This window comes from Lissotriton helveticus, chromosome 5_2 (genome assembly GCF_964261635.1).
Source record: "Lissotriton helveticus chromosome 5_2, aLisHel1.1, whole genome shotgun sequence".
NCBI lineage: Eukaryota > Metazoa > Chordata > Amphibia > Caudata > Salamandridae > Lissotriton > Lissotriton helveticus.
Window position 1 is genome coordinate 11623965 of NC_136066.1, and position 20594 is coordinate 11644558.

A 20594-nucleotide genomic window follows, 5' to 3' on the forward strand; every position below is an offset into this window, starting at 1 on the left:
TTTCCCGCCTCTTCCACTCATTCCATCAGTGGTTCGGAAACTCAAGGCAAGCATCACTCACGCTTATACTAGTAGCTCCAACATGGGCACGTCAACCCTGGTTCATAACCCTGTTGGAACTCTCTCTCTGGTACCACACCAAAAATTATATTTAACTCCCAGTCTCCTCTCACAGAGCCATGGAGAAATCTGACACCCAGATCCCAAACAGCTGAACCTTGTGATCTGCCTCCTGAGGTCATAGAGTTTGGTTATCTCAACCTTCCACCAGACTGTATGAACATCATGAGAGAGGCCAGAACGCCTGCCACAAGGGCCTGCTACGCAGCCAAATGGAAGCGTCTTGTTATCTATTGCAATAAAAATCACATCAACCCCCTTGATGCTTCCATACAGAACATATCGTGCTACTTATTACACTTGCAGCAGTCCGCATTGGCCTATACATCCATCAGACTGCATCTTGCTGCCCCAGCAGCTTACCTTCACAATAGGCAGCATTTATCGCTATTTCGATGACCTATCAACGCTTTCATGGAAGGGCTAAAAAGGGCAATACCGCCAAAACTTCCACCGGCCCCGTGTGTAATCTTAATGTTGCCCTCACAAGGTTAATGGATCCACCTTTTGAACCCATGCACAAATGTGAACTTCAGTTCTTCACTTGGAAAACCGCTTTCCTCCGTGCAATCACTTCATTGAGGAGAGCGGGTGAACTTCAGGCACTAACCATAGAAGAACCCTTTTTCCAGTTACACAAAGATAAAGTAGTTCTTCGTACTCCAAATTTCTACCTAAGGTTGTGTCTGCATTTCACAAAAATCAGTCGGTTGAATTACCTGTGTTCTTCCCTCAACCTGACTCTGTTGCAGAGCGAGCTTTACATACCTTAGATGTCAGAAGAGCTCTTTTGTATTACACTGAAAGAACAAAATCATTTCGTAAAACCAAACAACTCTTTGTAGCTTTTGCACCAACTCACAAAGGCAATCCTATCTCCAAATCAGGTTTTGCTAGGTGGATTGTTAAATGTATGCAAATGTGTTAAGCAAAAGGACTCTCACTTTTTAAAATGTTTCTTTTAAATTGTAGATCGCTGCCCAAGCATCAAACTGAAATTTCCCTACTACTCGAAGAGCTCAATCCGGATGTAGCCTTTTTCACGGAGACGTGGCTAACCGCGTCGTCTATACCTGACCTTGTCTAAGCATTACCTCAGGGATATCAAATAGCTAGAACAGACCGTACCTCAGGAAAGGGAGGAGGCTTAGCTATAGTGTTTAAAGATAGTTACACCTGCCGATGTAATTCCACCTCTATTCTGGATTGTGAAAGCGTGTCGTTTAGCCTGAACTATCACCAAATATAAACTTTACTGGAGTTCTGGCTTACCGCCCTCCTGGCTCGGTCAGACAGTTTCTAGACTCTGTGCCCTCAACAATTGCGGATCTGGCCATTACATCGGCCAATTTCACGCTGTTGGGTGATATAAATATGCACTTTGAAGATACCGCTGACCTTGCCGCCCAAGAATTAATTTCCGGCTTATCTGCACTACAGCTAATCCAACTTGTCTCCTCTCCTACACATATGAAAGGACATCTATTGGACCCGGTATTTAGTAATTGCCCAGGTCTAGTGATAGAGCCCTCTACAACTCTTCCATGGACTGATCATAAACTCATCCCGCTAATTTGGGGTATCCCAAAATCGCCTGTTCTTTTGACAGGCTCTCGAGAGGCACGAGACTGGCCCAAACTATCAACTGATGAGTGGGTTCAGGAGCTTCGAGCCACAATTCCTCCGATTAATACTGATCCCACAGTAGCTAATGACACCTTTAATAGTTGGATAATTCAGTCACTTGACACTATTCTCCCAGTAAAAAAATCGCGGAATAAGAGATCCAGAACGTCAGCCCCCTAGTACACTATGGAACTTAGGGAGCTCAAACGCAAGTGCAAGAGGTTGGAGAGAAAATGGCGTTTGGGCTACGTAGATCTGGACAAAGCTGTATACAGAAAATCCATTAGAGATTATAAGCTAGCGATTAAGAAAGCTCAATTTCAGCATTACACACAACAGATTAAGAATGCTAGGTCCAACTTGAAGGAAATATATAGGATAATAAAAAAATCTCACTGTCCTTCCCCAGCCTCCTATAAACAGCGACGCCTTACAAGTTCGCTGTAATGAGCTGGCAGATTATTTCTTTAACAAAATAGATTGTATTTATTCTACCTTTCCAGTCACTCAATCAAAGAACTCAATAATTACCCCTGGTTACCCCAGACATGATGTGATAAACAATGTATCACCTGTGCTGGAGAATTTTCCTCTGCTGCAGTCGGACCTATTATCCATTCTAATGACCCAGGTAAAATCGGGTTCCCCCGGCGATCCGGCCCCTCCTCGCTTCTTAAGAACTGTTAGTGAGACTATCCTTCCGGTTATGCTGAAGGTACTTAATGCCTCAATTTCCACCAAGACAGTTCCCGCTAAGTGGAAAGAAGCCAGGGTGAAGGCACTTGCTAAGAAGCCTAATGTGAGCATTAATAATTTTAATAACTATCGTGCAATCTCTCTGCTCCCCTGGGCTAGTAAGTTACTAGAGAAATATATCAACAACCTTCTGACCACTTTCTTGGAGGATAACAGTCTCCTTGATCCCTCGCAGACTGGCTTCTGCCCCAAGCATGGGACGGAGTCGGCTCTGTTGGCGGTCCTGGAGGAAACTAGGGGCATCTTGGATCGGGGAGGATCGGTGGCAGCCATCCTCCTCGATCTAAGTGCCGCCTTTGATACTGTAAATCATACAATCTTGATACAGCGCCTCCGGGAGATTGGGATACAAGGAGGAGCATTGGAGTGGATCTGTTCATTTCTATCCGGCAGAAAATTCCAGGTCTTTGAGGGAGCGACCATTTCCACAAGCAGGTCCTTAGACTGTGGAGTCCCACAGGGGTCCTCATTAAGCCCGACGTTATTTAACGTCTATGAGACCGCTGGCTGGGGTCGTCCGTCCGTATGGTATTAAGATCGTGACCTACGCGGACGACACCCAGCTGGTGGTCTCTCTTACGCGGGCTGGGGACCCACAGCAGACTTGATGGGATGCCTGAGCGAGGTCAGTAGGTGGATGACCCTGTCTTGTCTCAAACTTAATGGAGACAAGACAGAGGTCATGATGTTGGGACATCTAGCTCCATCTACAATTGACCAGATCTGGCCAGCCTGCCTAGGCACCCCCCCAGTCCCCAGGGATGCCATCAAGAGCCTGGGTGTCTGGTTGGATAAGTCTTTGACGTTTGACTATCAGGCCGTTGTACTATCTGCCACTTGTTTCGGCCTCATTAGAATGTTGAATAAGATCCTTCCGTTGTTACCTTTTGAGGCAAGACAAACTGTGATCCAGGGACTAATTCTCTCGAGGTTAGACTTCGGAAATGCGCTCTATCTTGGGGCCCCAGATTTCACATTAAAAAAGCTACAAATAATCCAAAATTGTGCAGCTCGGACATTGCTTCAAATCCCTCGGAGGACCTCTGTAAAAGCTGGACTGATAAGACTGCATTGGCTTCCGGTGAGGGAAAGGATCAGTTTCAAATCTCTCCGTTTTGCCCATCAATCTTTCTGGGAATCCGGTCCATTAATTAGTCTCCCTTTAATCACTCCCTATGTACCCAGCAGACCGCGTTGGTCCACCAATGCTCTACTTGCCGTTGTGCCAAAGATCAAACGGTCTAGATCAGGAGGTCGGTCCTTTTCCCTGAATGCGGCCAAGTTGTGGAACAGTCTGCCTTTCTATCTAAGGTCCAATTCGGACCTTACTTCTTTTAGGAAGCAACTGAAAACTTTTTTGTTCAATAAATAGCTTGTTTCCTTTTGAGTTTAATGCCCCTCTGAGACTAATTGTTAGCAGTTAGCGCTAGGACGCCTCTGGGCAACTATCTGTGCTTTACAAAACCCATGTTCATTTCATTTTCATTTCACAGTACCCCCTAGAGCACATTCCACTCGCAAGCTGGGGGCTACTATGGCTTTCTTAGGGAATATCCCTATTGCTGATATCTGCAAAGCTGCGACAGGGTCCACAACGCGCACATTCACCAAACACTACCGTGTAATGTGTTAGCAAGACAACAAGCTAATGTGGGCCAAGCAGTACTTAAAATGTTATTCCAGACCACTCCACCAGTTACAGGATAGCCAAAGCTTCGGGGAGACTGCTGTATTGTCTGTATGTACCGTCCATCACCCCGGTGATGGACGGAGCATCTGAATCAATCAAACACTCACACCCAGTCAAAAGATCTGGGTTGAATCCATCACCGTTCTGTAGCCCACCCCCCTTTTGTACCGCTTTGGCCGCCATAAGTTGGCAGGGTATGCTCAGACGTGAGTCCCTTGCTCACTTTGCCACTGGATTCAAGCAAGCCTGGCAGAAGACGGCTGGAATGCCAAAAACCGGTCCTCGGAAGCTTTTTTCCGGTCCAGGGAAGGCAGGGCTTGGCAGTTCGGGCTGGACTGTTCCCAGGAGGCACAGGGTCAGACTGATTTGCATATAGCCATGTCTGAACTGGGGTGGCAGAGTGGGATAAAGAACGGTGATGGATTAAACCCAGATCTTTTGACTGGGTGTGAGTGTTTGATTGGTTCAGATGCTCCGTCCATCACCACCCCCTTTTGTACCGCTTTTGGCCGCCATAAGTGTGGCAGGGTATGCTCAGACGTGAGTCCCTTGCTCACTTTATTTTTATTTTATTTTGAAAGTTTTATATAGCGCGAACAAGATCTTTGCAGATATCAGGTATATGAGGGAGCATGGTAAAGCAGGTACATTAATAATGCAAATAATACATAAGTGTGAGCATAGACAGTCAGGTGAGTAAATAAAAAAAAAAAGTAATACAAATCATCGAAGGGATCGAGCAAATAATACAGATCGGTGCAGAGACTTTAAGAATCACGTTAATAGATCAAGTGTATTTGGCTATGAGGATAGCTTTTACTTCTTTCTTAAAGAGTGCGACGGAGGAGATGAGTCTGGTTTCAGGAGGGAGCGAGTTCCAGATCCTGGGTGCCATTCCTGAGAAGGAGCGTTTATACGTTTTTTCCTTCCGGAATCTTCGAGGTTTTAGCAGAAGATTATTTGTGCCTCTAGTGTTTCTAGAACCGCCAGAGATTGTCAGCTTCTGGGTGAGGTATCCGGGTGAGCTCAGGTGTACAGCCTTGTGTGTCATGCGGGCGATTTTCAAATGTATTCTGACTTCAAAAGGCAGCAAGTTCAGAGATTTAAAGTCAGGGGAGATATGCGAGTGCTTTTTTGACCCAGTGATGAGTCTCGCTGCAGCGTTTAGAGAAGCTCTTAGGGGTGCGGTAGAAGTTAGAGGGAGACTGCAGAGGGCGATGCTGCCGTATTCTATTCGAGGGATGACTAGTGCTTGTACTGCGGTTTGGAAGTCTTTGGCTGGGAGGAAAGGTTTAAGTTTCCTCAGGGTATTGATTTGGTAGTTCGCACCCTTAGTTGCCTTGCTGATATGTTGCTGCATGTTGAGGTTGGTGTCGAGTGTTATGCCTAATGATTTTGCTGAGTCCACGATGGTCGGTTGGACATTGAGTGCAGTTAGGTGATTTAGCCAAGTTTGAGTGGTGGAAATCTTCTCGGGAGGGGAGATCAGAAGGAACTCTGTTTTCAGAGCATTGAGTTTGAGATGATTATCTGCGAGCCAGGATTGGGTGTTTCTGATCGTTGAGTTCAGGAGTACAATGTCTTTGGGGGATTGTAATTTGAGATAGAGTTGGGTGTCATCGGTGTACATGTGAAAGTGTACATTGGATGCTTGTAGCAAGGTGGTGAGAGGTTCCATGACTAGGTTGAACAAAGTTGGGGATAGGGAGGATCCTTGGGGGACACCTAACGAAACAGGTATTGGCGAGGATATCAGGTTGTTGTTCTTGAATTTCTGCGTCCTGTTGTGTAGAAAGGAAGTGAACCACTTGAGAACAGTCCCAGATATGCCCATTCTTGTGTTTAAAAGTTCAAGTAGCTTCTCATGTTTAACGGTGTCGAATGCTGAGGAGAGATCAAGAAGGATGAGGAGGCAGGTATCGTTTTGATCTAGGATTTGAAGGGCGTCGTCAATAATGTGAGTCATAGCAGTTTCTGTACTGTGTCCTGCTCGGAAGCCTGATTGATGAGGGTTGAGGAGATCAAACTGATCAATGTGTTTAGTCAATTGTAGTTGTGCGCATTTTTCCAGGAGTTTGGCTAGAGTGGGAATATTGGTAATGGGACGGTAGTTGTTTGGATCAGATGGGTCGGCTGTATGTTTCTTTAGTAAGGGAGTGACTTGTCCAACTTTGAGGGAGTCAGGGATGGTTCCTTGTTGAAGTGAGCTGTGGATAATTTTAGTCCAGAGTGGAAGGAGCAACGGGGTGAAGTCTTTCACAGCGTTAGCAGGGAGGGGGTCCGTGAGGTGATTGGATGGTTTCAAGGTGCTGAGCAATTTGCCAATTTCTTCTTCAGAATAGGTGTCAAAGGAAGACCATGTAGCATTGTTTTTTAATTCAGTGGGTGCTATGCAGTGAGGTTTAGGGTAAAGGCTTGCGTCAATGAGGAGATCACTCTTTATGTTCTCAGTTTTTTGGATAAAGAAAGCAGCGAAGTCTTCACAGGAGGGTGATTCGCGCACAGTGTTGAGTGGTTGGGGTTGTTCCTTTGATTGTGTTCTGTTTAGCTCAAACAGTTTTTTCGGGCGGTTTTTTGCTTGGTCGAGCTGGAGGCTGGAGAAGGCTGATTTTGAGCGTTTTATTTTCCTGAAGTAGGCGTTTCTCTTTTCCTTCAGGTTTTTTAGGTGCAGTGCCGAGGGAACTGACTTTGCCACTGGATTCAAACAAGCCAGGCTGAAGACGGCTGGAATGCCAGAAACCGGTCCTCAGAAGCTTGTTTCCGGTCCAGGGAAGGCATGGCTTGGCAGTTCGGGCTGGACTGTTCCCAGGAGGCACAGGGTCAGACTGATTTGCATATAGCCATGTCAGAACTGGGGTGGCAGAGTGGGCTGTGTAGATGTGTTAGCAAGACAACAAGCTAGACTGGGCCAGGCAGTACTTAAAATGTTATTCCAGACCACTCCACCAGTTACAGGACTGCTGTCTATGCAAAGCATGTGATCTACAGCTCACCTGCCTCGTACGGAAATGCTACTTACCCAGTATGCATCTGTTCTTGGCATGTAGAGCGGTAGAATCTCATGCGTCCACCCACCTCCCCGGGTACCTGCAATTGCTGTAGTTCTATTGTTTACTGGTTGATTGCTTTATTTCGATATGCATATATCATAAAAGCATTACAAAAGATAAAACAGCATGTCGAGAAAGGGAGACTGTACATTTAGATTTAAAAAGAATAAGATCACAGTTAAGTAGAATAAATTATCTAAAACAGCATTAAATTGATACGGCCAGTCTTTTAAGTCGAATCAACCAAGCCCATTTAAAAAATTTAGAGACAGCACAAACAATGTTGGGGGCTGTATTAGTTAAAAGTATCCGAAGGGCGACTGTGTACTGGCGGGTGCCCAATTCTCTGCAAATTGGTTTGAGCCATCGTGATCTAGGGCGCCCATAGTCCGGACATTCAAATAGAAGATGTGGCACAGTCTCTGGTTTGTCAGGGCATAGGGCACAGTAACGTGATGCAGGCTCTGACTTGTTCCACCTGGAGCAAAGGTCGGCGAGGGGTAGGGTTCCTAATCGGAATTTAATGTACAGGGACCGGTCCATGGCGATGGTGATTAGGTCCATGTAAGGCTCAAGCGCAACAACATCTTTTATGAGCAGAAAGGCTGCAGTGCTGCTGGTTACTAGTGCGCTTCGCGGAGACCCATTCCCAATACAGTTTTTTTAGAGTCCTTTGGGGGGGCTGAGCGGGTAAGCCAACAGGATTCCAAGCCTAGGTCCCTTAAAAGTTGGTTGGTAGCCCTGAGCCATTTGATCTTCCGCCAACCAGTGGAGCGCATCACCTCTGCTAACCCGTCAGCGTAGGGTTTTAGATCCGGAACCCTCCACAGGCGGGCCCAAAGCAGGAGAGGACGAAGTCGTGCCTGATCCCCAATTGCTTTGCAGCCTACATCCATTAGCACCGGAACTGTTGGAGTGCTCGACGGGATAGCAAGGAGGTCTTTGATAAATTTGTTCTCGGCCTTGCTCAGGGAGTCCAGTTTGCCTTGACCCCACAGTTCAGCTCCGTAGAGTGACGCGGAGACAGCTCGTGCTTTATAGATGTCGATCAGTGGGGCAACGCAGTGTTTGGTAGAACTGCTGTACTCCCTGAGTAGGGCCCCTCCAACCCTTTTGTGGCCAATTAACATTTTGTTGATGTGTGCGGTCCAGTTCATTAAGTCACTTAGACGGATTCCCAGGTAGTCAAATTCAGCCACTCTTTCAATGGGGGTTGAGTTCAGGACAGGGGGACGGCCCAGTTTGCGGGGGGGGTGCATGACTAAATACTTAGTCTTGTCCACGTTAATGACAAGGCCTCTGGTGGTGCAAAAGTGCTGGAAGCGATCCAAGAGTTTCTGAAGGCCTTGGGGCGTCTTTGAGATGAGGAGGGTGTCGTCCGCGAACAGTAGTGTTGGAATTTTTACGCCTCCCAGAGTGGGAGCATCTGCTGGTTCGCCTAGCAGGTGCTCTACCACCCCATTAATATAAAGGGAAAATAGGGTGGGAGCCAACACACAGCCCTGCCGCACTCCCCTCTCGACCCTGATCTTATCGGTCATTTCCCCGTGTAAGCCCCATCTAACCTGGGCAAAGGTGGCATTATGCAGTTTGATGAGCAGGTTAAGTATGTACAGGGGCATCCCTAAGCCGTGCAACACCCTCCAGAGTTCCTCCCTCGGAACCAGGTCAAAGGCAGTCTTTAGGTCTATAAAGGCCAGGTAAAGACTGCCTTTGCCTAGCTCCACCACCTTCCAATACAATACCATAAGCCTAAACACTTGTTCTATAGTTCCGGTACCTGACCGAAAACCGGCTTGCATATCGGACAAGATGTGGTTGTCATCCACCCATTCTAAAATTCTCCCCAAGATCGCTTTCCCCGCCAGTTTCTGACTCGAGTCTATTAGGCTTATGGGCCTATAGTTCCCAGAAAGTTCCCTGCACCCCTTTTTAAAAATTGGTACTACCACGGCCCCTTTCCAGGAGTCTGGGACAGCACCTCCCATAATAATTGCATTGAGAAGGTCCGAAATCAGTACCCCCATTCATCTGCATAGGCTCGAAGGATATCTCCTGGGAGGTCGTCCGGGCCAGCAGCTTTTAGTGGCACCAGGGTTTTAATCTGGTTAGTAACATCCCGTACAGAGAACAAGGCCAGGTCTCTGTCTAGGGTGTATGGCGGGAGAATGAAGGGATCATTGAGCTGGCCTTCGATGGCTGAATAGAGTGCTTGAAAATGGGTGAGCCAGGTCTGGGGATTAATGCTACAGGTCCTGAGTGTATCATCAGGACGACTCCTATTTCCCACCAAGTCCCAGAAGCCTTTGGCGTCTCTCCTTTTACTGGCTGCCAAAAGGTCCTGCCAGTAATTGTCCTCCCACTCCTTCTTTGCATTTTTTTGGCAAAGGGAATAGTGTCTTCTGGCCACCCTGGTCCTGATGGGCTTTTTGGATTTAACTGCTTCGATAAGAAGCGACTTCGCCTCCCTACCTCGTGACTAGGAAAACTTCTTCCGGGAAAAACAAAATGCAAACATCTGGACGCAACACTAGATGGCGATCTTATGCAAAGCATGAGATTCTACAGTCCTGCATGCCAAGAACAGATGCTTACTGGGTAAGTAGCATTTTCCTTCTAACACCAACATATACCTGGTGAGTAACTTGTGCCTTTCACCGGACCATCAAGAATCCATCCGCGAAGCATGGAAGTGCTTTCAATTGAAGAAAACACTGCACAAAAGGTGCGCAAGACACCTTGAAATATCCAGATGCACTGTTGACGACTCTACGGATCTGAAGAGTACCGCCATGAGATGTACAGTCAGGCTTCAGCAGTGGATGAGGCCTCCTTCTCGCACGGCAACAGTTCAGAGTCGCAACTTAAAATCCAGGACATTCCCCCGGGACTAACTGTGAGTCCTGTTCCCTCCTTTATTCCCTACCACAGTCAACAACATTCCATCGGGTCGGCAGTTTAGTTTGGACTGACTAAAGCCCTCACACTGGCCACCCCTGCCTTCTGGCCATGATCCTCACCGAACAGCTTACTGGAAATGCCTAGCCCCGGGGCTGATGCAGCAAGTCCCATGCCCACCAGTCCTCGTCCTCCAGTCGAGAATCTGAATCGAGATTCCTGGCGCTGAAACCTTTGTCCGCCTCTGCACAAAATCCAAGTTCATCTGACCAGAACAACTTTGTATCGAAACCATCGGCGCTGAAAGCCGCTTCAGAACCTAACCGTTCCAACAGGGTTATGAACCAGGGTTGACGTGCCGATGTTTCAGCAACACAAAATGCCAGCTCCGAAACTGTCGAGCTGGTGCTGGAACATGTGCAAAAACATCTTGATGCCAGGCAAAAACTTGATTCACCATGGCACCAGTAGAATCATGGATACATCCCCCAAAACCAAGGAAAATCCAACAAAGGGACAGTTGTTTTAAAGAAGCCTTGGAGAGCCCTTGCCCACCGAAGCACAAAAAAATGTGGGCAAGGCCACCAGTCCACCACCAGTGGCAGACTGCCCACCACCGTTATCTCCTGCAGATTCATACTACTCCCCGGAGGGGTCTGTTAATTTGCTTGGGGGCCCGGAGTACCACGGGGATGATTGGAACCAACACACTATTCCCCCTCAAGTTGACTTTTGGGACACGTATGACAGACCCACCAGCATACACAGATCTGGTTCTATATGCGGTGACACCTTTTCCTCCAGTTGATACTACAACATACCATGAGATCATGGGTAGAGCAGCTTTGAAGGCTCAGCTACACACCGAACCAGTGGAGGATGATTTTCCATTCGAGACACTTTTATTCACTCGACGCTCTGCACGATACCTGCCCCTGCTTAAAGGTATGATAAGAGATGCAACCAAAGCGCGGTTTATTAGAGTGCGAGTGGATAACAAAAGTAAGGTGTCCCCTACCAACCCAACATACATAAGGGTCAACTAGCACCGGAATCTCTAATAGTTGCCACAGCAAGAAAGCGGGCGAACTCACAAACGTCTGGAGACACACCTCCACAAGATAAGGGGGCAAGAAAGATAGGTGCTATGGGGAAGTGACCGCACAATCAGCCAACCAATGGAGAATAGCCAGCTCATTTGGTTTTTGTTAGAATCGGTTGTCTCTAGTTCGCAGAGGTATACACTTCTGACAAATAGGGACCCACCTCCTCTAGTCAGGGCAAGGGGATCACACACTCAGATAACCCCTGCTCACCCCCTTGGTAGCTTGGCAGAGCAGACAGGCTTATCTTGGAGGCTGTGTGTTAAGCATTTATGACCACATACAGTAATAAAGTGAATACACCACAAATGGACACAACACAGAAGGTATTATAAAAATAAGGATGTTTATATAAGGCTTAGCACAAGACCAAATAACGACAAAAATATACCACAATCTCAATAAATACTCTTTGGAAGGAAAAAATAATAGTTCAGGTAACGTTTCTTCTTAGTAACTGTTCTTTAGCAACAAAGGTAAATCTTCTTAAAGCACAGGTCTTGGCAACAAAGTAACCCCCACAGGAGTCACACGACGTCGAGGCAAAGCTATTCCCAAGGTTCGGCGTCGACCGCGAGGAGCGCTACGTCGAGCCCGGAGTCAAGGTAGACCCCCCCTAAACACAGTTCCTTTGAGAATGAAGAAAACGATGGTCCACGGCGTCGAAGTATCGGCGTCGATCGAGCCTCGGAGTCGGGGCGATCAGCGGCGTCGAGAGATGTCGGGCCGGAGCAGCGCTCACGGTGGCATAGCGGGATGCGGCGTCGTTGTCTATGTAGTCGTTGCAAGAGTGAGCAGCGCTCACGGCGTCGAAGGGCTGCGGCGTCGATGCGATCAGCAGCGACGTCGAGACGGGGATCACTTGGAGCTGGAGCCGAACTCGCTACTCTTGGTGTCGCTACTGGCATCGATGGGGCCCGCGCGACCGCCGTCGAAGGTGCAGGACACTGGGGTCGTACTCACGATGTCAACTGGATTCGGCGGCGTCGGCGTGATTGCTGGTTTTGTTCAGCGCACTGGAATACCACGTCCCAGTAGTAAGCAATTCAGCAGATGGTGAAGTCCTTTAACCCTGTGACTTCAACAGGAGACTGGCACGCTTCCAGCCCTTGGAGATTTTCTTGGCAAAGCTTGAGAGTACACACTTGGTTCCTCTCTCCTTGTTCCTTGGCAAAAATCAGGAAGCAACTGCAGGATTCCCCCCAGCAAACAGCACTCTGGCAGAAGGGGTAGGCAAGTCCTTGGATCAGCAGGCTTCTTGTCCTTGGTTCAGGTTTCCTTGTCAGAAGTGATCTAAATTGTTTGGTTCAGGGGTCCTTCTTTTATACCCCTTTTCTGCTATGATCCCTTTGTCCATGCAGGGAGATTTGCCCCATCCTGGGTTTGTTGTGGGTGTTGCCGGGCAGAGGCACCTGGCCTATTCACTCTGCAGGGCAGGGTCTTCAGCCGCCCAGCAGGAAGTGGAGCCAGCATTGTCACTGGCAGGGGCAGGGCCATCAGTCGCCCGGCAGGAGGTGGAGCCAGTATTGTCACTGGCAGGAGCAGGGCCATCAGTCGCCCGGCAGGAGGTGGAGCCAGTATTGTCAGGCAGGGCAGGCTATCAGGAACTACTCTTCCCCCACTCTAAATGCAAATGCCTCATTCACCCCACACTGACCCATTCGAACCTCTGGAGCCACCCAGCTCCTGTCACACGCACACCAGAACCAGCAGAGACCGGTAGATAGTTAGACAAGAAACTAGTCACTTTCTAAAAGTGCTAGTTTCAAACCCAGAATCTAAAAACCATCCATCCTAAAGGATGCATTATTAAATTCTGAGTTCAGGGATACTAAACTCTACTTTCTACCATGCTCTCCGAGTCTGTTAGGATTATATAGTGTAATAATTCCAGCAGCCCATTCTGGCCTAATGGGAGCAGGTAGCCTTACAATAGTGAAAAACGAAAATAGCTGTAATTCACTATTAGGACATGCCACACACATCCGGGCTTGTCCTACCTTATGCTTACAATGTACCCTGCCCTTGGGCCTACCATAGGGGTGACTAACATGAAGTTAAGGGAAGGTTTTAGGGACTGGCAAGTAGGTGCACTTGCGCAGTGAGCATGACCGTACCAGACTGCACGCATGGGAGACCTTGGACATATTTTACTAGGCCGCTTCTGTGGGTGGCACAACCAGTGCTGCAAGACCACCAGCAGCATTTGTATTTACAAGCCCTGGCACTCCTGGTACACTATACGAGGGACTGACCGTAAACCAAATAAGCCAAACATGGAATCCAATTAATGTACCAATTTAACATAGGGAGCACTTGCGCGGTGGCACTGATCAGCAGTGGCACAGTGCCCAAAGCAATTGTCCAGCAAAACATCGTAAACAGAGGAGGCAAACAGAAAAAAATGGAGGAGAGACTCATGCCAATGATGCCAGGTCTAACAGTTTTCTTTCTTGCTATGACCGGGCACACTGGGACGAATTGGAGGGGCTCCTTCAACATCTTCAGTACAATACAAGAAACCAGTGTAGGATTGAGCCCCTTTTTACATGGTTACCATCCTTCCACTTTTTGCCTGATATTTGATGCACTGGGTCAGTGCCAATCCGGTTCCCAGCACCTGAGTTCTTTCCCCAAAAACTTTTTTCCACATTTGGCACACCTCTGACCCACATGTAAGTCCCTTGTAAATGGTACCAGTGGTACCAAGAACCTTGTGACCATGAAGGGTCTCTAAGGGCTGCAGCATGTATTGTGCCACCCTCCGAGGCCCCTCACCAAACAGTCACACTGACATTGAAGACCGTGCTTTGGTGCAGCCAAAGCTGAAGAGTCGACATAGCACACACCCCTGTGTGCCATGCCCACAACCACTGCCTGTGGCACAGGTAAGTCGCCCCTCTAGCAGGCCTCACAGCCCTAGGACACGGTGCACCATACCACAAGTGCTCCATAGCTGCATGAGCAGTGCCCCCCTACAGTGTCTGTGCCCATTCTCTGACATTGTAAGTGCAGTGGAGCCATATTGAGTGCATGGACTGAGAGTTTGTCATTACAAACTCCACAGCTCCATGACGGATTTATTGAATGCGAAGTAGTTTGGTATTAAACTTCTCAGCATAATAAACCCACACTGATGCCAGTGGTGTATTTATTACAAAACGCTCTCAGAGGGCATCTTAGAGATGCCTCCTGAAAAACGACCAACTCTCTGGTGTGCAGAGGACTGGTCCGCACCAGCCTGCCACACACCAACTCTCTGGTCTGCACCAGCCTGCCACACACCGACATGTTTCTGACCCCTGAGGTGGGAGCTCTTGTGCTCTCGTGGGTCGGGGACGAAGGCTGCTTTGGGTGGAGGTGCTTCACACCTTTCCCCAAGCAGGAACGGCATTCAAGGCTTCACATTTTTTGCGGCAAGATCGGCGGGTAAAATAGTAGTCAAGAGTGAGATCAAAAAACACTACCAACAGCGGCAGACTAAGGTTCAGCACATCTACCCCAATCTTTAAGAGCATTCAAAGTCCTGTGCAGTCCTTTCCAGAACTTGCCGCAGTTAAGCTCTACTGGCAACCAGATAGTCCTTATAGAGAAAGGAAGGTGCACCAAGAAAAAAGTCCGTTGTCACCAAGTGTGTTCAGAGTGTCTCTTTTTAGAAGTAAGTCGGTAAAATTGGACATCAGCCAACGCGTTTCGTTCCACTGGGGATCTTCATCAGGTAATTAAAATAAACCAATGGAGTAGCACATGAAATACAAGAAATTCTATCAAATGTATCACAGATATGTTTATGTTTTTGCCATTTATAAAGCGCGACTTATACCCGTGGGCGTCTTGGCCCATTTATATCTGTGATGCATTTGATAGAATTTCTTATGTTAATTGGTGTTTCGGCAGACCATGTGCTACTCCATTGGTTTATTTTAATTACCTAATGTGTGTGTATGTACCTTGCAGGTGGGTTGTGAGTGGTATGTAGTGGAACAGGAAATATGGTTGTATGTATGAGTGACTGTGTGATTTTCTATTAGTCCCCTTGTCCCCAAATTATTTTGTTATTGTCTTTTTCATAAAAAATGTGTATGAAATCTTTAATGAGATATATCAAAACCGAAAAATAAAGAGCTACTAATGAGTTTTCAAATGTGTACGGCCTATACATTTTGAGGAAATAGGTTCTGAATAGTAATCAGCGCTGGCATTGTTTTTGTTGTATTGCAAACTTTGCTTCCAGCATTCCAGTCCAAGGGCAATGCACTGTGGATGAGTTGGTCGGGATATTTGCTTTTGTTTTTCCACCTCTGCCTTTGCTTCATTTGTGATTTGCAAACGGCGTCTGACGTCTCACCCTCATCCTAGTGGCTCCCACATAGGCGAGACAACCATAGTTCACTACACTACTCGAGCTCTCATCAGTAGTCCCTCTCCAGGTACTTCCCATATCTAACCCAAAAACAGGGAGCAGTAAGACATCCCAACCCCAGATCTCTGAACCTTGCAGTCTGGCTCCTGAGGTCTTTGAATTTGGTTATTTGACTCGACCTCAGCAGTGCATGGATATTCTTAGAGGCAAGAAGGCCCATTACTCGAGCCTGCTGTGTTGCAAAGGGGAAAATATTTGTTTGCTGTTGCCATTCGAAGGATATTAACCCAATATCGGCAAAGCCTCAAGACGTTGTCTGTTACCTTCTCCATTAACAAACTTCAGGGTTATCCTTCACTTCCATAAGACTGCACCTAGTGGCGGTTGCTGCATATCTCCAAAACCAAGAACAATCTTTTGTATTCAGGATTTCTGTCATTAAAGCTTTTCTAGAGAGTCTCAAAAGTGTTAATCCACCTGGAGTTCCTCCGACACCAGCGTGAAACCTCAATGTTGTGTTAACAAGCTTGATGGCCCCCCATTTGAACCTTTACACATGTCCTCTACAGTGCCTGTCAAGGAAGGCTACTTTTCTCACTGCAGTCACGTGACTCAGACGTGTAGTTGACCTTCAGGCACGAACTCTAGAAGAACCATGCTTTCAACTTCATAGTGATAAACTTATACTACGTTCCAACCCTACATTTATTAAACAAAACTGGCCTCACAGTTCCACTTAGATCAGTCTATTGAATTGCCAGTATTCTTTCCACAGCCTAATTCAGTTGTGGGAAAAGCTTTATATACACTAGATGTGAAAAGCGCTCTCATGTATATTCACAGAACTCAATCGTTCAGGAAAGTGCAACTATTTGTTGCATTCTCAAAATCACATAAAAGTAGGGCCATCTCTAAAGTAACCGTTTCACGTTGGATTGTAAAATGAATCCAAACTTATCACTCTAAAGCTAAAAGAACTCTACCGATCCCTCGAAAGGCGCTCAATACTAGAAAGAAGGGGGCCTCTATGTCCTTTCTAGGTAATATACCCACGGCTGACAAATGTGAGGCAGCGACATGGCCTTCACCGCACACATTTACAAAACATTACTGTGTAGATGTTACGGCTCGTCAACAAGCCAATGTGGGCCAGATGGTTTTACGAACATTAGTTCAAGCAAACGCAACCCACAGTCTTTACAGTCTATGCTACGCTTATGTATGTACAGCCACATATGCCATCAAATGGAAAGTGTTACTTTTTATGGCATTTAGTGCTGTAGTTTCACATGCGCCCACCCTCCTCCCTGGACACCATTGTTAGTTGCGATTATCTACATTAAACATCACATTTTTGCACAGTCATCTCACTAGGACACATCCTCCTTCGCACTCCATCCTTACTCACTTTTGGTTGTTGAGGAAGGAGTGTGAAGGATGATGTATCCTAGTGAGATGACCGTGCAAAAACGACCTTACGGCGGAGTCAGGGACCAAGTGCGTTGCAAGCAAGAGGAGCAGTCACTACACCTTTTTACTTAGTAAAACTTAGACTTAGTAGAAGAAAAGCAACGTGCACACTTCCAAGCCCAACACTAGTTGCAGACTTATGCTGAGCATGTGAATCTACAGCACTACATGCCACAAACAGATGCTGACTGGGTAAGTAACATTTTCCTTTTTGTCTCACCCGTCTACAGTTCTCCACACTTGGTTCAGGTGAGAGAGAGAATCCGAATAAACGGACAGCCAATTGGAAAAGAGCTCTTTAGCAAGTACTTCTGGCAGGTTTACAACAGTCTAGAGGAGACTCAGGTAAGACTTTCTGCCAGGGATTACTAGCAGATACTGTGATCCAACCAGATGTGACCCTGGTAAATTAGCATATTGGGCGCTTTGCGAGGGAGGCCCAGGTAGGGGCGCTTTGCGAGGGAAGCCCAGGTAGGGGCGCTTTGCGAGGGAGGCCCAGGTAGGGGCGCTTTGCGAGGGAAGCCCAGGTAGGGGCGGTTTGCGAGGGAGGCCCAGGTAGGGGCGCTTTGCGAGGGAGGCCCAGGTAGGGGCGCTTTGCGAGGGAGGCCCAGGTAGGGGCGCTTTGCGAGGGAGGCCCAGGTAGGGGCGCTTTGCGAGGGAGGCCCAGGTAGGGGCGCTTTGCGAGGGAGGCCCAGGTAGGGGCGCTTTGCGAGGGAGGCCCAGGTAGGGGCGCTTTGCGAGGGAGGCCCAGGTAGGGGCGCTTTGCGAGGGAGGCCCAGGTAGGGGCGCTTTGCGAGGGAGGCCCAGGTAGGGGCGCTTTGCGAGGGAGGCCCAGGTAGGGGCGCTTTGCGAGGGAGGCCCAGGTAGGGGCGCTTTGCGAGGGAGGCCCAGGTAGGGGCGCTTTGCGAGGGAAGCCCAGGTAGGGGCGCTTATCGAGGGAGGCCCAGGTAGGGACGCTTATCGAGGGAGGCCCAGGTATTAAACTTGCTGCCTCCACTGAAGGGTAGTGCTGTGGCTGGAGCTGTTGATTCAGTATGGAGTTGGCAGGGGTGATGGTGGTATTGTTCTTTTCGGACCCACTTTGCAATGTAATGCAATATCTCTAGCAGTGACATGCAGTATTGTAATAAAACCTGCCTACACACAGAACTGACCACCTGGGGCTGGGTGGGAAGGGTACCTATGGTGCAGTTGTTTCTTGCCAGTGTCTGTGCTTCAGGGCAGAGGTCATGCAGGTGCTCGTGCTTTAATTTTGACTCCACTCCTTTGTCTGCAGGATCCATGCCGCGCCAGCATGCCAGCTTATTTCCGCTTTCTCACCCTCATGGCCTTCCATGTGTTTTTGCAGGAAAAGGTGAGTTGCTGGTCACTGTTTGTGCCTCCTTCACCACCGCTTCTTCTATCTTTCTCCTTATCGAAAACCCTCCCCCTCACTCTCACTCTCTACTCTTCCTGACATTTTCATTGAGTAGGGGTGGGTGACTAATTCCTCTCTGCTGGCGGAGGTTTGCCCACTCTGTGTTCTGCTTGGAACTCGAAGTCCGGACAGAACTATGACAACAGTTGCATGGCAGAGTTGTTTGCTCGCACATCTCTCGAATGTTGGCGAGCGAGAATTTGTATCCCCTTGCATGATATTTGCGCGCTTCAACGCCTGCCAGCAAGATTTCTCAACGCGTGCGGTCGCGACTGTTCACGTTGAGAAAGCTGCAGCTCGAGTAGAAAATCTCGAGGGTTAGAAAGAAGCAGCGCCCTCTGTGCCGCAAGGTGATGTTCTCACTGATTTCACCGCGCAAAACACGTTCCTGGTGCTAAACATCAGCTCGAGAAGTGAGACCTATCAAATTCTGCCGGCTCAGAGTTTTTATGTAACTCTCCAAGTTACGCCCACCCCTAACATTGCGACCGCTCTTGTGCTTCGAGGCTCACTCTGATTTCTTTTGTCCTAGGTGGATCTGGCAGTTGTGGAGGTCGGCATCGGTGGAGCCTATGACTGCACCAACATCATCCGGTATTGAACCTCGTAGCTTCTCTGCACACGCTTCAGTCCCGTTCATCAACGTGGGGATGTAGACTCTTCCCTGTCACTAGCAGCAGACCCCCGATGTCCCTCTTTTCTTTGTTTCTTGAGCCCTGATGTTGATTGAATATTTTCTAGGACTAGCCTGAATAAGTAAAATGAAGAGGAAGGTTTGTGATAACCCCGCTTTAACTAAGCTCCCAGACACCCTGATGCAGCTACTCCTAGTTACAAGTGGGCTGCAACCCTTCGTCCTCTTTAAATGGAGCTGGGCAAGCCACAACGCTCAAGCCGGGTATGAGTCTACCCGGGCCTATGGCCCTCCTGAACACTTGATGTAAAGTTGATCTTTAATGTGGTATCCAAACTAAATTAAAAACTGGACCAATGGGTCTATGCCAGCCTGGCCTCGGGCTACTAACGGGCAGCCAAGTAGAATGCGTGATTTTCCCTGCAGCTCCTCACTTAAACATCAAAGCCACTCTCTGGTCTGATGGAGGTTCAGAGAACGTCATAGGTTGGATAGTGCTTGTTGGCACAAGCGTGCTTCTGTGTACTAAAAGAGCTTTCCAGAGCACATTTACTCAATGATGGATTTGTACAGCAGTCAGGTTAGCCGAGCTCCTCCTGCCACTCAAGATGAGTGGCATTCTCCCCTACTTGTGTCCTTCCCAAGCACTTCCACAATCCGTGGTATCTTGTGCCCTTCCCGGGTCGGCTGTGAGTAGCTGAACCAGTCCCTGACAACATTCTTTGATTGCCTAAGAGATCTTTATCAGACCACTTATGGGAATTTATTTTGATTTTGTTGCGGACTGGTCGTTAAAAGCAGCTACGACTCATCAGTCTGGGCTGTACGCTGCGGGGTCCCCTAGGATGAATGTGGTCTCCTCTGCTGTGCAACCTTTATGGCTCCGTTGGCTGTGTTCATCCAGCCGCACGGGTTCAACATTTGTATCTATGCTGATGACACCCAGATCATACCAAAGATCTCAGACACTCTTAATGACAGGTCCTGGTCTCCGATTGGTTCTAGATTTTAGGGCAAGTGTGATTAGATAGTGTTGGGGCTAGGGTTCCCATTGACTGAAGGGGTCACCTGATTACTAGGGCTATAAAAGGCCAGGGTTAGGGCGTCTCAGCCTGGGCGTCGAGGCTAAGGGCAGAGAGGACAAGGGCAGTTGCCCGTTTGAGCCTGTTCGATACTGACCAGGGCCAGGAATGCTGCCCAATATACTTACCTCCTTTATGTATCTATTTACTTTCAATGTATTTATGGATCTATATATTTCCAATGCACTACCCTATTTCTCAGCCTTTACTTCGCTCAATATATCTTCTAGCCCAACCTTCTGACTCATCTCAAACGTCTTTCTACTACTCTTTCCAAAGCACTACCCTATCTCTCATCCTATACATCTATCAATATATCCTCTACATCCACTCTCATTTATCACATACCACTACTATGCCCCACAATAACCCTTTCTAGACTTTC

At 47.9% G+C, this 20594-nt stretch overlaps 1 protein-coding gene across 3 annotated transcripts in view; it reads left to right on the forward strand.

The window, feature by feature from the left end:
• The window catches only part of FPGS (folylpolyglutamate synthase), a 295989-nt gene that overhangs the window by 157662 nt on the left and 117733 nt on the right, over positions 1 to 20594 (forward strand). For 2 of the 3 annotated variants that reach the window (XM_078646658.1, XM_078646659.1), the window contains exons 5-7: positions 17307 to 17421; positions 18353 to 18430; positions 19026 to 19087. The exons of the other annotated variant lie outside the window; for it this stretch is intronic. In XM_078646658.1, the coding sequence (XP_078502784.1) occupies positions 17307 to 17421; positions 18353 to 18430; positions 19026 to 19087 (255 nt within the window). The remainder of the gene's footprint in view (positions 1 to 17306; positions 17422 to 18352; positions 18431 to 19025; positions 19088 to 20594) is intronic. 3 annotated transcript variants of the gene reach the window in all.